The following is a 17,668-nucleotide window of genomic DNA, read 5'->3' on the forward strand; positions in this document are numbered from 1 at the left end:
TTTTTGCTGCAGTGCCTGGGGAGCAATTGGGGGTTAGGTGCCTTGCTCAAGGGCACCTCAGTTGTGGATAATGAGAGTGGAAGAGAGCGCTGTTCATTCACTTCCCCCACCCACACTTCCTGCCAGTACTGAGACTTGAACCTGTGACCTTCAGATTAAAAGTCAGACTCTCTAACATAGGCCACAACTGCCCACAACTCTAAGAAGAGACTGTTTTATTCTTACTGTTATTTCATTTGTTTAGGACAAAATGGTTGTACAGTCAGAAATACATTGATATGAAAGAGCAAGACAAACCGTCATCTACACAGGTTGCATGCTGTATTCGTCCAGTCAATAATACTGACACTGCAAAATTTACGAAGGTACAGTGTGATTGTGTCAGAATTTTAAGTGTGTCCTTTCTCAAGTTGAAATACATAAGCATATCAAGAGAGCATATTTATGTTCTCACTCTTTGCCTTTCCATTTCCTTTTTTATGTCTCAGTTATTTTATTCTCATAGACACACATGCAAAGTAAAATTTTGTACTGCCCTGAAGCTGATTGTTAAATGGATAATGGATGAGCTGACAAATTGATGAACAGATGTGATACATGGACAGTATTTCAAAGAGTATTAACAAGGTATTTTTGCAAATAAAAGCAGCCATTTCAGTGAGGACAGCTTTCACAAAACTTGGGATGTGTGGACAGGCTTTTATGGCAATACAAAATCAGATGGTTTCTTTTCAGCATAATTTATAAAGACGAAGAACTGCCAAGAGCCATTCAGCTTTTAACATTGTATGTCTTATTTACTGATCCTCCAATTATTGATAACCAACAGAGTGATCCTTTTCTGAATCTTTAATAACCTTGCATGATCAATCCATATCTTTTATTTAACAGTTGTAGCATAGCTCCCATCACACAGGAATTACAGGCAAGTTTACATTTCATTACATGTAATGTCCCAGTTTACTTTGCTACAATGGTAGCTTACAAAGAGGAAAGCTGAATCCATTCATGATAATGTACATAAATGCTGAGATGTGCTGCCAGGAAACTAAGGCATTTTTGAGGTAATTTATAACCACTGTTTTGTTCAATATTTCAATGGAGTCTTTCTTTGCATCAACGCAAGTCTTTTCTATTTAATTACATTTTGTCTCTATGTTTTGCACATTGACTTTCTTTTCTTGACTTTAATGAAAGGAAATGTGATTGAAATACAAATTGCTCCTTAGCCATGTAATTTTGGAAGAAGTGAAAGGATGTGAATTAGGCCAGATTTTCATAGTGTACATATGCCTACTTGTGTCTTCATTGACTATTCGACGAAAAGTGGCTATGATGTTTCACCACCCTTCAGAACAGTGAGAACAGTCATGGTTACTCTCTCAAGAGTTTACAGTGATGGTGAGGGATATGGACAGTTAGTTTCAGTGGTTCAGTTTTGCTAAAGAGAACACTTGCATTATCTCAGCACTGCTGATTTAACAGACGGTGGCCAACTTGTCTAACCATGAAGACATCAGCAGCCGCCATATATTGACAAATATATGACCAGAAGGTGTAGATGTGAACCCTAGAGACATCACGAGAAGCCTGCAGTTTCTTGATGTGGGTTGGCAAAATCCCCTTCCTCTGTGGAAGCCAGTGCATTCATGCCAGTGCAGTCATGGCCTTTTGTATCGCTTATGTCTTCTGTGAGAGAAGATGGCTTCTTTTGATATTCTTCTCACTTTCTACTCCTAAAATCCAAAGTTTATCATTACCTTTGTTCTTCTTTCCGTTCCTTATCGCTGTCTGGAAAAAAGATTTCTAAACGCATTGTTGTAGTTCTTGTTAAAGGCTGTGTAAATGAGTGGGTTGAAGAATGAGTTAGAGTAACCCAGCCAGAGAAAGACACTTTTCCAGAGAGGGGGGATGTCACATGAACAGAGCGGAATGATGAGCTCAGCAAGGAAAAAGGGAATCCAGCAGAGCACAAATACACCAATCAGGATGCCCACCATCAGAGCCGCTCTCCTCTCTTTCTGCTCTCGCCACGTCTCGCCATCCGTTTGGAACGATACAGTTGCGTGACGAATTGTGAAGGCCATCTGTGGCTGCCGTTCTGCCTCCTTTACCTGGCAGTAAACAAGTTAAAAGATGTATTAGAAATGTATTAGTAGTGTTAGTCAAGTACACAACTATAAGGTACTTCAATAACACTATTGGTGAGCAGAATGCAGCAACCACACATTTTGTCAAAACTGAGGGAGCAACTGCAAATTTCTTTTGTTACATATTTGTGTCTAGACATCCCATTTTCCTACTCTGATCTTTAAGCATTACTTATGTACAGGTCTCAATTCACTCTACCTGTTACAGAATATTTAAATTCTTTAACTCAAACTATATCTTTTACATAAAGCTGTTACTGGACTAAACAATCTGAGACTATTCCACATACAGTACGGTACATGCATTAAAGGCACAATATGTAAGTTTCGCCGCTAGAGGTCGCTTATTCAAAACTATAACAAAGGTGTAGCTTGATGACGGCATGAATAAGCATGGAATCGTGGGAGTTGTCGTCGTCACCTCCACATCCGATGGGGCTCAGGCAGAAATCATGTTCATGTATGAGCAAATGTGTTAAAGTTTTATTAACGTTACTGTGGTATGAACAGGGTGCAGACGAGAGCCTTTCAGTGGAGCTAATGATGGTTGATGCTAAAATGTTAATGCTAAAAAGCTGGTTGACTCAATTAATTTTTAAATATATTGTATGGCAGAGAAAATTATGTACTACAAATAAAGCTCTTTCTGATTTTGCTATGTTAAGCCACTTGACAAAATAGTCAAGTCAAGTCAACTTTATTTATATAGCGCTTTTCACAATACAGATTGTATCAAAGCAGCTTCACAGTATTAAATAAAATAGTACATCAGTGTTTGTTTCTAGTGTAAAACGTCCACGTTTGGTAATGCTCATCAATAGTATTGTTGATTGATTAATTAAATTAAGTATCCCCAACTGAGCAAGCCAAAGGCAACAGTGGCAAGGAACCGAAAAACTCCATCAGGTGACCTAATGGAGAAAAAAAAACCTTGGGAGAACCCAGGCTCAGTCGGGGGCCAGTTCTCCTCTGGCGTTTATGAACTAGAGACCGGATTTAACTGTAAGATTAAAAATATTATATAAATGCCTGGCTGAAGAGATGAGTCTTTAATCTAGTTTTAAACTGGGAGAGCGAGTCTGAGCAACGAACAGTATCAGGAAGGCTATTCCAGAGTTTTGGAGCTAAATGTGAAAATGATCTCCCTCCTTTGGTGGATCTGGATATCCTAGGTATGACCAAAAGCCTCGAATTTAGTGATCTTAAAGAGCGCGATGGATTATAGGGCGATAGAAGATCCGTTAAATAAACTGGAGCTACGCCGTTTAGGGCTTTATAAGTCAGTAGCAATACCTTGTAATTAATACGGAACTTTATAGGTAACCAATGTAGTGATGATAAAATAGGTGTTATATGGTCAAATTTTCTTGATCTAGTAAGAACTCTAGCGGCGGCATTTTGGACTAACTGTAGCTTGTTTATTGAGGATGCAGGACAACCAGCTAATAAAGCATTACAGTAATCTAGTCTCGAGGTCATGAACGCATGAACTAACTTTTCTGCATCAGAAACAGATAGCATATTACGTAGCTTAGCAATGTTTCTAAGGTGGAAAAAGGCTGTTTTTGTAACATATGAAATATGATTTTCAAAAGACAGGTTGCAGTCAAGTATAACACCCAGGTCTTTTACTGTAGAGGATAAAGTAACAGGACATCCTACTATGTTAAAGTTGTATTGTAAGAGGTTTTGTGGGAGGTTTTTTGAACCGATAAGTATTACCTCTGTCTTGTCTGGATTTAATAAAAGAAAATTGCGCGTCATCCAATCTTTTATATCTTTAACACACTCTGTCAATTTGGATAATTTAGCGTTTTCATCCGGCCGTGATGAAATATATAATAAATAGTGTCTGTGAGTCAAGAAAACAAGAGATTCAAACAATAAGACTAACCATGTTGAACTATATAACCATTATTTTCTGTTGGGTTTCCAAATTGTTGTAAACATTTGGGAGAGTATAAGTACACAAGTCAACCAAATATATAACATTGTTCTAGTGGTTTTTGGATATTTTAATCTAAACATTTTACATGTTGTGCCTTTAATGTTGGAAAATGTGAAAATGCGTCTCTTTCCCCAGCTTTCCCCACTTTGCTTCTGCAACACATGACATTGTGAGACAAATCTCACATCATTTCCCTTGAAAGCAGAGGCGTGAATTTTCTAAATCAAGATAATATATTTATATTTCCTGTATGTGCTCACAAAGTTCCCTATGATAATGTAATCAACTAAGAAGTCTGCATCTAGCTCAATTTGCCCCAAACCAGCCACCCTTTTGGAAAATTGTTTTTAGTAATATTCTAGATTAATCTCTATGTTGGCAAAACACCAAAATGTAATTAAGCAATATCACACTGTGCCAAGAAAAGAAAAGTTAAAAAAAGGCCAAAGCATCATGCTTTATGTGTTGCCAAGCAACACACAGAGGGACAGCATGTTAAAAATCACACCATTTCACTCCACTTCCATACCGCTCACATACTATAGTCTGGAATGCTGATATAAACTGTGAAACTTCCCAGTGCTGTTATATGAACTATTGCCACTTCTGAACTGTAGCTTATCCAATCAAATTAGAGGACCGGAACTAACTAACTGTGAAAATTAGCTTTCACATAAAATCTTACACGACAGTATAAACATTGTTTGGCTTGTCTATTGCATACTGAATCTTTAAAATGGGTATTTAAATTAGCTTTTGTTTGAAAGGCTGTAGTTTAGTGAGCGGAGCACTGTGGCAGAACAAAACAAAATTACAGCATATGTGTGTTCGTTTGTGCATTTCAACAGATAAAGGAGACAACGGGGCAATTAAATGATTTTTGGATCAGTGTACGTTTGTAACGGTCACCAGCTGGAGTGCCCTTGAGAGCCACCAGAGGGCACTCCACATCAGACTATTGTCATTCCCTCATAAATTACATTTCCCATTACTCACTGCCCGGACTATTCATCCCTGATTGCATCCACCTGTGTCTCATTACCTTGTCAGTCTCAGACTATTTAAACCATGTACACTCATTCATTTCTGCAAAGTCTTGTTTAGTGTCACACTGCAATTCCAAGCATTCTCTTGATTTTCGATCTTTTGTCTGGTTTTATTGGTTTTATTTGTTTTTGCCTGTGCCCCTTTGACCCTGTTATTGTTTGGACTGATAACCCGGTGTTTATGACCTTTGCCTGTTTTCGACTACGATTGTGGATTATGCCCTGCTTTTGTGTGGTTCCTCTTTCACGGTTGAGGAGGACATGTCCAATAAAAAATTTGGGGGAGGGGCACAACACACCAAGATCCAGTGCCCACGGAACTTGGCCCACCACGGTCACCAGCATCTCCAGCCATAATGGTCGCTAGTCCTGTGGTTCCAGTACCTTCCTGTCCTGAGGTTTCTACACCAGACCTTCTTCACGTCATGCCTGCCGAGCCTGAGCTTCTTCACGTCATGCCTGCCACGCCTGAGCTTCTTCACGTCATGACTGCCGCGCCTGAGTCAGTTCTGGAAAAGACAGCACTCATCATAGTCGCCACGGCGATTTTTGAGTGTGTGGGCATTACCCACATCGGCTCCAGCCCGTGAATCCTTGGCCAAGATGACCACTGCCGTTCCAGAGTCCTCAGACAAGATGGCCACCTCCACGCCTGTGTCTTCGGACAAGATGGCCGCCTCCACGCCTGTGCCTTCGAACAAGATGGCCGCCTTTACGCCAGTGTCTTCGGACAAGATGGCTGCCTGTGTCTTCGAACAAGATGACCGCCTTTACGCCTGTGTCTTCGGACAAGATGGTCACCTCTACACCTGTGTCTATGATGGTGTCTTCAGACAAGATGGCCACCTCTGCCCCTGAACCGTCGGATCCGCCCTGGCCCCCAGAAACGTCGGCGCCTGCTCCGCCCTGGACGCCTGCTCAGCCTCAATCTCCAGGCCCTCTTCCGCTCCACGGGCCTGGCCCTCCATCCCACACCCGGGTCCGCCTCCGCTCCACCTCCCTCCTGGACAATTCTAGGAGCGCCTGGAAGCCGCTCCTTTGAGGGGGAGCTATGTAACGGTCACCAGCTGGAGTGGCCTTGAGAGCCACCAGAGGACACTCCACATCAGACTATTGTCATTTCCTCATAAACTACAGGTCTCATCATCCCTGATTGCATCCACCTGTGTCTCAATACCTTGTCAGTCTCAGCCTATTTAAACCATATTCATTAATTCCCTGCGAAGTCTTGTTTAGTGTTACACTGCAATTCTGAGCATTCTCCCTGGTTTCATGTCTCTTGGTTTTTGGATTTCTTGCCTGTTCCGTGGATTACTCTTTTGCCCGTGTTCCCTGCCGTGTTGTGTTTGTATGAACTACCTGTCTGTGTTTGACCTTGCCTGTACTTTGGATTACGTCTTTGGATTACCCTTTTCAATAAATACTGCATTTGGATCCTCAACCTTCGTGTCTCAGAGCAGTTTGTGACAACATTAGTGAGAATAATGGACTCAAGTATTTTTAGATGAAAGGAGGCAGTGTATGTTTGTGTGTGTACAAGAGGTAGAACAACCCTGTAAAAGATGATGGAGAATTTTTGGAAAACATTCCTTACATAAAATGTTAACTGTCTGAGGTGGTTGGACAAATTTAAAGATAAATATGCAAAAAAAATGTTTTTTAAAGATTGATTTTCAGAGGAGTTACTGTTCGTGTTATGACACTACCCAAAGGTACAACATTCTCATCAAATTCTCTGCATTGAATGTAGAGAATATTGAATTTATATCAACTACTAGTTTTTTGAAAGGAAGAGAATAGAATTAAAATGAGAGACATGATCAAATTAGTAGAATTAGGCCTTAATTACATTTACCATTTTACATTTAGTCATTTAGCAGACGCTTTTGTCCAAAGCGACTTACAATTTGGGACTAAATTAAGCGAGTCATCGTGAAGAGGCAAAAACAATGCAAGAAGTGCTCAAAATACAAAGTTCAGGCATTGTTCAGAGTAGCATAAGACCGATAAGGGAGGATTAAAGGAAAATTTAATTTTAATTACATGTCTACACTGCCATGTAAGATTTTCTCCTTGAGGGTATAGGATGAACACAGAACATCCACATAAACACATACAGTGAGGAAAATAAGTATTTGAACACCCTGCTATTTTGCAAGTTCTCCCACTTGGAAATCATGGAGGGGTCTGAAATTGTCATCGTAGGTGCATGTCCACTGTGAGAGACATAATCTAAAAAAAAAAATCCAGAAATCACAATATATGATTTTTTAACTATTTATGTGTATGATACAGCTGCAAATAAGTATTTGACCACCTGTCTATCAGCTAGAATTCTGACCCTCAAAGACCTGTTAGTCTGCCTTTAAAATGTCCACCTCCACTCCATTTATTATCCTAAATTAGATGCACCTGTTTGAGGTCGTTAGCTGCATAAAGACACCTGTCCACCCCATACAATCAGTAAGAATCCAACTACTAGCATGGCCAAGACCAAAGAGCTGTCCAAAGACACTAGAGACAAAATTGTACACCTCCACAAGGCTGGAAAGGGCTACGGGGAAATTGCCAAGCAGCTTGGTGAAAAAAGTTCCACTGTTGGAGCAATCATTAGAAAATGGAAGACGCTAAACATGACTGTCAATCTCCCTCGGACTGGGGCTCCATGCAAGATCTCACCTCGTGGGGTCTCAATGATCCTAAGAAAGGTGAGAAATCAGCCCAGAACTACACGGGAGGAGCTGGTCAATGACCTGAAAAGAGCTGGGACCACCGTTTCCAAGGTTACTGTTGGTAATACACTAAGACGTACATGGTTTGAAATCATGCATCGCACGGAAGGTTCCCCTGCTTAACCCTCTGAGGTCTGGGGTGTTTTTGGGGTCCTTGAGATGTTCTGACATGCCCTGACATTTGTGCTTTTTTCAGTTGCTTATAAACATATCAATGGCAAAAAAAAATTACACTCTATTTAGCACAAACAGGACTACCATGATATGTGAGCCACATGTATGTACATGTTTTCATTTTTGAGAGAATAATGTTTATGCATGGTTATTGAAAAAACTAAAAAAGTTTCTGAAATAAGGCCACAAAACACATACTAAATATATGTCAACAAGACTTTTGACTAATGGATGTCGTCGCCTAGTGTTTTTTCTTCAAAATGATGTGAAAATCATATATTTATACACAAATATAAATTTTATTTATATTTTTTAATATACATTTTTTTTGTTTTTTTTCACAAATTGTGCTTGCAAATTGTATAATATCCAAGGTAAACATGTCTAGTAATTGTGCAGTTAATTCTCATACTGTATTTTCAGTTTTGGAATATTTATCCTCTCCCCAAATTTGTTACTAATAAAACACAATACAAATTATTTAAAGAAAAAAATTATATTTACCTTTTAATAGTTTGTTTACATCTACCTTGTAAATATATTTTTTTATTAAAAAGGTTACAATTACAACAACAATTCAAGTGTAATCTTACAGTATATTCTACAGTAAAAACTGTACCCAGATCTAGTCAACAAAATGTTGTCTTTCATATTTCGCCTGACTGTAACGTTGTCTTTATGAAATATTAGGGCATATAAATGTTAATTTGCAGTTTAATACGTTGCTTATACAAATAGCCTACATTTTATTTCAACATATTTCAGTCGATTTTTACTCATCTCAGTATAGCAATACAGTTTGCTAAAACATCATCATTCATTCACAAACGCGATTTAAATTTAAACTGTCTTTTTGCGAGCTGTGGTAAACAGCGCGCATCTCTGCCGTTCATTCATTCATAAACAGAAACCCGATTCACGTGAGGAGGGAAAAAAACTTACTACTGTATTCCTCAGCTCAGTCTGATCCTTGCTCCTCGAAATACCCGCACTTCTGAGGTATTTTCCATTATTATTATTCCTCACAGCGCTGCGAGACGGTGTAAACAAGTAATGATCTGAATAAACTTGTGTTTTCTCGAGCTAATATGGGGGCGTTCACAGGTTTGCGCCTGGATTGCCTCAATCATTTGCGTTTGAATAGCGCGCGCTCTCCGTGGGCGTGTCACATTACATTTGAATCAGCTGTAATGAGCTCGACTGGAATCGCTCTCTTTTAATAAAGATTTCACAAGATGAGAATATTTGTTTTTTATATAAATTACTTCATTTAAAAGAAGAAAATTCAAGCTTCATGCCTGTGTGTCTGTATGTCTGTTTGACTGAGTATTCGCTGAGTTATTGTTCATTTTCGGACGCGTTTCAGAATGGACTACACTGACAGAGAGAAGGCAGAACTCGCTTCGTGTTTATTTTTCTTTATTTGGCAAAAAGCACAACACTTTGTTTTTATTGTGAGTATACACAAAAATAATACACATTTAACAGAATCGATTGATGTATGAAACTTGTTTGTAAAATCAAAGTCAAAAGAGTATTTCGGGTCTCAATTCAACTGATAAGGAAAAAAGCGAGCAGATCACGCCGGCGTGATTGCCGACCTCAGAGGGTTAAACCAGCACATGTCAAGGCCCGTCTTAAGTTTGCCAATGACCATTTGGATGATCCAGAGGAGTCATGGGAGAAAGTCATGTGGTCAGATGAGACCAAAATAGAACTTTTTGGTCATAATTCCACTAAACGTGTTTGGAGGAAGAAGAATGATGAGTACCATCCCAAGAACACCATCCCTACTGTGAAGCATGGGGGTGGTAGCATCATGCTTTGGGGGTGTTTTTCTGCACATGGGACAGGGCAACTGCAATGTATTAAGGAGAGGATGACCGTGGCCATGTATTGCGAGATTTTGGGGAACAACCTCCTTCCCTCAGTTAGAGCATTGAAGATGGGTCGAGGCTGGGTCTTCCAACATGACAATGACCCGAAGCACACAGCCAGGATAACCAAGGAGTGGCTCTGTAAGAAGCATATCAAGGTTCTGGCGTGGCCTAGCCAGTCTCCAGACCTAAACCCAATAGAGAATCTTTGGAGGGAGCTCAAACTCCGTGTTTCTCAGCGACAGCCCAGAAACCTGACTGATCTAGAGAAGATCTGTGTGGAGGAGTGGGCCAAAATCCCTCCTGCAGTGTGTGCAAACCTGGTGAAAAACTACAGGAAACGTTTGAGCTCTGTAATTGCAAACAAAGGCTACTGTACCAAATATTAACATTGATTTTCTCAGGTGTTCAAATACTTATTTGCAGCTGTATCATACAAATAAATAGTTGTTAAATCAGACATTGTGATTTCTGGATTTTTTTTTTTAGATTATGTCTCTCACAGTGGACATGCACCTACGATGACAATTTCAGACCCCTCCATGATTTCTAAGTGGGAGAACTTGCAAAATAGCAGGGTGTTCAAATACTTATTTTCCTCACTGTACATAGAAACACATACTTTGAGTTATTAATTAGGTAAATCAATCAATTTGTGCTAACTGTGCTAAATATAAAATGTATATTTTATATACATAAGGAGAATTTAATGATATGCCAAGTTAATGATGAAATATTATTTTAAAAAAGAAATTTCTGTTTTAAATTACATTATATAGACATGAGGTGTTATCTGATATTAAATGAATTACTGAAATTGAATTATATGTGGAAAATGATTGGAGAGCCCATTAAAATTAGAACATGAATATTATCTGGGAATCTAAAAACTGAAAAAGACAATACAGAGGTGCATGTTTCAAATGATTATTCTATATCAGGAAGCAGTGAGAAGCTGCTTCCAATTATACTTGGATCTCTCACTCAATGTGGGGCCAGATGTCAGCTGTGGGTTGAGCCTTCCTTCTGAGAAAATACATCTGCTACTGTAGGTTTGATCAATTCTATGATCTCTGTCTTTTAGCCTTCTTCATTTTTGTTTTCTCTGGCACCTCACTAACTCATAGCTTGATCACACAGTGGGGTTTTGGGGTTTGAGTCTGACAATCATATTTATTAATGTGTGACTCAAATTATTTTGTCCATATAAAAACTTACAGGAGCAACTCAGATATTGGGCCCTATCTTGCACCCAGCGCAATTGACTTTGTACACCGATGCATGTATCATTCCTATTTTGCACCTGTGGACTTTGCGTCTGTGGGTCTGTGGGTCTGTGGACTTTTCCCTCCACAGACGCACGTCGGTAAACTAGGGAATGAACTTGCGCTCCCCGGGGCGGTTCAGCGCAAAGAGGAGGCGTGTTCCGGCGCAAAAGTTCCCTCATGCTATTTTGCAGGTTTAGAAAACAATTCCGCCACTGACCGAAAAAAACTAGTTTAAAGTCAGTGGCACCTTGCGCATGTTATTCATATGCTATTTTAAGGGCGCATACTTGGCCATAATCAATGTAGCGCGCATACACTTTGATTCCATAATCTACACAGAAGCAGCAGTTTTCATTTTTGCAAATCATACATTATTACAATAGATAGATGGATAGATAGATAGATAGATAGACAGACAATTTATTATAAAAGCATACATCTAGCTTACACATTTACCCAAATTATCATACGCCTGTTTAACCGAAGTTAATAGCAACAGCACCCAAGACCTGCCCACAAAGTTACTTGCGTTTTGCGCTTGATACTTGCGTTTCAGATCGTTAAAATAGGGCCCATTGTCTGTATGAACAAATAAATAATAATTAATTAAGGACATCTGGCCTGACAGACTGTCAGTCTGTGCATAGTGGTGGCAGGTGGGGATTTTTAGTAACTCTTTTTGCAGGTTACATTGTTCTGCCAGTTGGCTGTTTTTATAAATGTGAGGCATAATTTAATCATTCAATCTATTCATTCATAAATGACGATTCATTTGTGAATGGTACAAGTGTCTGCCTTTATGAGTGGCTCATTGAATTATTTACTCAATCGATTAGTTCATTCAGGAATAAAAAATAATGACTAGCTGCATCAGAATAAGCATACTTTCACCTCTATAGTAGGTGAAAAACAGTATGTAAAAAAAAAAGTAATATGTCTGAATTCACAGAATTCTTAAAACAGTAGGCAAAAAGTACCTGACCTAGTACTTCCAGTGAGATGCATACACTTTACTATACCACAAGGTCACGGGAGAGGATTTGTGAATGGCAGTATATACAGTACAATGGCAAAAATACAACCCCAAATCCAGAAAAGTTGGGACATATAGTAAAATGCAATAAAATCAAGAATGTGATTTTTTCATTCGCTTTCAACTTTATTTAACTGACAAAAGTACAAAGAAAAGATTTCCAACTGATGTTTCACTGAACAACTTAATTGTATTTTGTAAATATAAACCAATTTTGATTTTGATGGTTGCTAATGCTATACATTCCAAAAATGTTGGGACAGAGGCAAAATAAAAAAACAAAAAGTGAAAAGCTTATAGAACATCCAAGTTAAACTTTTTTGAAACAGTCCACAATAGGTATAGGTGAATTGGTAATAGGTGAGGGTATCATGATTTAGTGTAAAAGGAGCTTCTCTGTCTTTGCAAGCAAAGGCTTTTATTATTAGCCTATAATAAAAGATAATGAATTTCAAACCTGAACCAAACATATTTTTATTCAAAGATCAACAGTCTGTCATTAGTCTGCCACAAAAAAACAACATTAAAATCATGAACTCAAATGTCATTGTGAAAAAGCGTAAATCAGACCTTTCAGGCTATAGCCTAACGCTAATAAAACTTATGCCAAAATTATTATTACAACTAAATTGTCGGTCATTAAATAAGAAAACTAAATAATTGTGTAGATGATTTGCTTTGTGTAACCTGACATCAGACATTAGGTCGAAGTATTTTTTTTGCACACAGTGCAACCAATCAATCACTCCTTTACGACTGGCTGCCTGCACATTCACTGTCCTCGCGGCTGCTGCAACTTGCGCTCGCTTATAAATGCATATAAATTTGTGTCTACGGTATCTTTGTAGAACTTCAAAAAAAGAAAAAAAGATGCTGCAGCCAAAGAGCATTTGTTCACCACACCGGCAGGGGCTGGCTGCAGCAGGACTCAACCTCCACGGACAGTTTTTAATGTTTTATCAGACAATAAATATTCAAGATTTTGCTTTAGTATAATTTTCGGGACAATTAGGGCCGGATTCGGGATTTGGGACAACAGCTTAGATTTCGGGACTGTCACAAATTTTTCGGGACGTCTTGTCACCCTATTTGAGCCCTCAGATGGTACTGCATGAGAAACCATCATCCTACTCTGTCAAATATAGCCACATGGGCTTGGGTATTCTTTAGAAAACCGTTGTCACTTAACACAGTCTGCTGCTGCATCATGAAATGCCACTTGAATCTCTTTTACGCAAGGAGAAAGCTATACATTAATTCTATGCAGATATGCTTCAGAGTTCTCTGGGCTTAAGCTCATCTCAGATGGTGCTGCGGTCAGATGAGTCCACGTTTCAGGTTGTTTTGGGGAAAAATGGACATTGAGGTATCAAAAGGGACCATCCAGACTTTCATCAGCAACAGGTGCCAAAACAAACATCTGTCATGGTATGGGGGTGCATCGTGCAAATGGAATGGGTGACTTGCATATGTACTACTGACGTAGAAGCATATCTTGGGATTGTACAGAGACATTTAATGGCATCAAGATGACATCTTTCCTGGGAAGCAAGACAATGCCAGGCCTCATTCAGCATGTGCTACACCGTAGAGTCGATGTGCTTGACTGACCTGCCTGTAGTCTAGATCTGTCTCTTATTGAAAATGTATGGCACATCATGAAGAGGAGAACCAGACAACGATGACCATAGACTGTTGAGCAAGTGGAATTTTTGCCCAATCTTGCCCGATACAAAAAAATCCACGTTCAAAACTACAACAATTAGTACCCTCAATTCCTAAACTATTAAAAAGTGTAATTAAAAGGAAAGGTGATGTGACACAGTGGTAAACATGCCTCTGTACCAACTTTTTTAATGTGTTGCAGCCATCAAAATCAAAATGTGTTTATATTTACAAAAGACAATTAAGGGTGCAGTAAGCATTTTTGAAGTGGATCAGACTGAGCACCAAAACACCCTTGTAGCCAATCAGCAGTAAGGGGCGTATACACTCATGATGGGGGAGGAGAGAGAGCTCAGTGCGCAAGACAGACATTAGTAGAACGACTATTGAAAGAAAGATGGAAGAAAAGAGGAAAAGGCCAGGGAAATATAGCTTTAAAAAGAAGGGTTACGATCAGGCAAGAGGTAGCACCTGTGTTAATACTGGAGAAGCTTTCCAGCGCTCAAGAGACCTTAAGGAGTGGGAACGCCTGAAAACTGATGCAGAGGTTGCTTTATTTCTTCTCGATACGCGAGTAACATTGGTTTTGCTGTGTATCACAGAACTAGGACATGTTGCCTTTTGCTTGAATGTACTCGTGTATGCCATCTTCGCTTGTTTGTTCATTTGCATTATTATTACTATAAGCCTGCAACCTCTAAACCTCTTCCACCACACATTTCAAGCATTGACTCCCAAAGTGTGCCCAAGTGTGTTTTTTGGCTCCCCTTTTAGTGATCGCTACAACCCCTTAATCTTGTCACATTTGTAATATATTAGTTACTTGGACTATTGTGGTATGTAGGGAGCTGTTCATGAAAACGCCTCGGTTACGACTGTAACCTCGGTTCCCTGAAGAGGGAACGAGCGTTGCGTCGAAAAGTACGCTATGGGGAACGCTATGCGTGATGACGTCTTGAAGCACATGTAAAATCAGTCCAATGGTGTGGCGGAACGTCAGAGGCGGGTGACGTCACGTACCAGGAAGCTATAAAAGCCGGCCCGAAACAGAAAACGAAAGCTTCGTACAAGTCTGAAGTCGAGCTGACAGGCATGAAGGAGATATGGCAAGGCGACGCAACGCTCGTTCCCTCTTCAGGGAACCGAGGTTACAGTCGTAACCGAGGCGTTCCCTTTCAAGGGAACTCCCGTTGCATCGAAAAGTACGCTATGGGGAACGTCTATACCAACGCCTCCATAGCTACGAATGTCTGTCCTGTGTGTAATCTGGAGAGCAGCACTAGGAAGACAAAACATGAGACCCTGGAGCAGAGTCTAGATCCAGAGAGTAAAACCTGACGAAAGTGTGCGGTGAGGACCAGCCCGCCGCATCACAGACGTCCTGTAAAGACACTCCTGATATAAGAGCCTTAGAGGCCGCCATACTCCTAGTAGAGTGCGACCGGACAGCCAAAGGAGAAGGCTGCCCGGCCGCCTCATAAGCAAGTGAGATAGCCTCGACCACCCACTTGCTCATCCTTTGCTTAGACACTGGACCTCCCTTGTTAGGGGACCCAAAGCACACAAATAATTGATCACTTTTCCGCCACAGGGCAGCTCTGTGGACATACGCGTCTAACGCCCGCACAGGGCAAAGCAAATTATTAGCCTCCTGGTCAGCATTTTGAAAGGGAGGAGGACAGAAGGCCTGCAGAACAATAGGTCTAGCCACATTAGTGGGGACCTTGGGAATATAACCCGGTCTTGGATGAAAAAACGCTTTAACCATACCCGGAGCAAACTCCAAGCATGACGGAGCCACCGACAATGCTTGGAGATCCCCTATTCTCTTGAGAGAGGAAATAGCAAGAAGAAAAAGAGCTTTCAGCGTTAAAAACTTCTCAGGAACCTCCTCAATGGGCTCAAAGGGGGCCAGGGACAAGCCTTGTAATGCAATGGACAGGTCCCATGGCGGAACCCTAGAGCGAACTGCAGGCCTCAGCCTCCAAGTGCCACGAAGGAAACGGGATATTAAAGGGTCTTTCCCTACAGACATTCCACCCAAAGGAATGTGGTAAGCACCTATGGCCGCCACACAAACCTTTAAAGTGGACGGGGTTAGACCTGCTGTGAACCGGTCCTGCAGGAACTCCAGCACTGTACCAATCGGGCAGTTAACTGGGTCCAACCGACGATCACTACACCAAGAAGTGAAGACTCTCCACTTCAGGGCATAAAGTTTCCTCGTGGAGGGAGCTCTGGATTGTAGAATGGTCTCAACAACCTCAGTTGAGAGACCTGACTCTATGAGCTGGGCCCCCTCAGAGGCCAAGCCCACAGGTTCCACAGTTCTGGGCGGGGGTGAAATATTGAGCCCCCTGCCTGGGACAGAAGGTCTCTCCTGACGGGTAACTCCAGAGGATGCCCGTCGAGGAGGGAGACCAGATCGGGAAACCATACTCTGCCCGGCCAACGCGGGGCTATAAGAAGCAGGCAAACCCGGTCCCTGCGAACTCTCTCCAGAACTCCCGGGAGCAGAGCAACTGGGGGAAAGGCGTACAGACGTAGCCTCGGCCACGTCTGAACCATAGCATCCAGTCCCAGAGGAGCTGGATGCGTGAGGGAGAACCAAAGTGGACAGTGAGACGTCTCTCGAGACGCAAACAGATCCACTTGTGCTTGGCCGAACTCCCTCCATATCAGCTCCACCACCTCGGGGTGGAGCCTCCATTCCCCGGGCCTCGGCCCCTGCCTCGACAGAGTGTCTGCTCCTATATTCTGGACCCCGGGGATGTAAGCTGCCCTGAGTGACAGTAACTTCCCCTGGGACCACAAGAGGATATGGCGTGCCAAGTTGGATAACGGGCGCGAGCGCAAACCCCCTTGGTGGTTGATATAGGCGACTACCGACGTGTTGTCCGTATGTACTAGCACATGGTGTCCCCTGAGATCTGTGATAAAGCTCCTCAGAGCCCGGAAGACAGCTAACATCTCTAGGCGATTGATATGCCAGGAACGATGATGGTCTTCCCACAGACCTTGAGATGAGCGACCCTCCAGGATCGCTCCCCAACCCGTGAGGGAAGCATCCGTCGTTAGCAGTTTGCGACGACAAGGAGCTCCCAACACTGGGCCCTGGGACAGGAACCAAGGTTTCTTCCACATAACCAGGGCACGTAAGCATCGCCGCGTGACCCTGATTGTGCGAAATGGGTTGCCCCTCGGGGAAAACCCCCTGGTCCTGAGCCACCACTGCAGGGGCCTCATGTGCAGCAGTCCAAAAGGTATCACGTTGGAAGCTGCTGCCATGAGACCCAACAGTCTCTGGAACTGTTTGACAGTGAGTAGCTGGCCTAGCTTTACACTTTTCACAGCTGCAAGGATGGACTCTATACGTGGCGGTGACAGGCGCGCCTGCATCGACACTGAATCCCAAACCACGCCTAAGAAAGTGGTCCTCTGGAGTGGAGAAAGCACACTCTTCTTGGCGTTCAGCCGTAACCCCAACTCTTTCATATGGGCGAGAACAACATCTCGATGTTGAACCGCCATCTGATGCGACTGAGCTAAAATCAACCAATCGTCGATGTAGTTCATGATGCGAATACCCTGAAGGCACAGGGGCGCCAGAGCTGCATCCACGCATTTGGTAAAAGTGCGGGGTGATAAAGCCAGGCCGAATGGAAGAACTCGATATTGGTATGCTTTGCCCCCGAAAGCAAACCTCAGGAACTTCCAATGACACGGACGGATGGAAATATGGAAATACGCGTCCTTGAGGTCTATCGTGACAAAC

General features: G+C 41.7%; 1 protein-coding gene across 4 annotated transcripts in view; it reads right to left on the reverse strand.

Annotated features, from left to right (window-relative positions):
- Nucleotides 1–202: 202 nt before the first annotated feature.
- htr5ab (5-hydroxytryptamine (serotonin) receptor 5A-b) overlaps nt 203–17,668 on the reverse strand; it is a 37,621-nt gene continuing 20,155 nt past the window's right edge. For 3 of the 4 annotated variants that reach the window (XM_079865168.1, XM_079865169.1, XM_079865171.1), the window contains one exon: nt 778–2,114. In XM_079865168.1, coding sequence (XP_079721294.1) covers nt 1,782–2,114 — 333 coding nt within the window. In that variant the 3' untranslated portion in view covers nt 778–1,781. Of the gene's footprint in view, nt 2,115–17,668 lie in introns of all 4 variants that reach the window. The other variant, XM_079865170.1, reaches the window with a different exon arrangement.

This window comes from Squalius cephalus, assembly GCF_949319135.1.
Source record: "Squalius cephalus genome assembly, chromosome: 3".
Classification (NCBI taxonomy): domain Eukaryota; kingdom Metazoa; phylum Chordata; class Actinopteri; order Cypriniformes; family Leuciscidae; genus Squalius; species Squalius cephalus.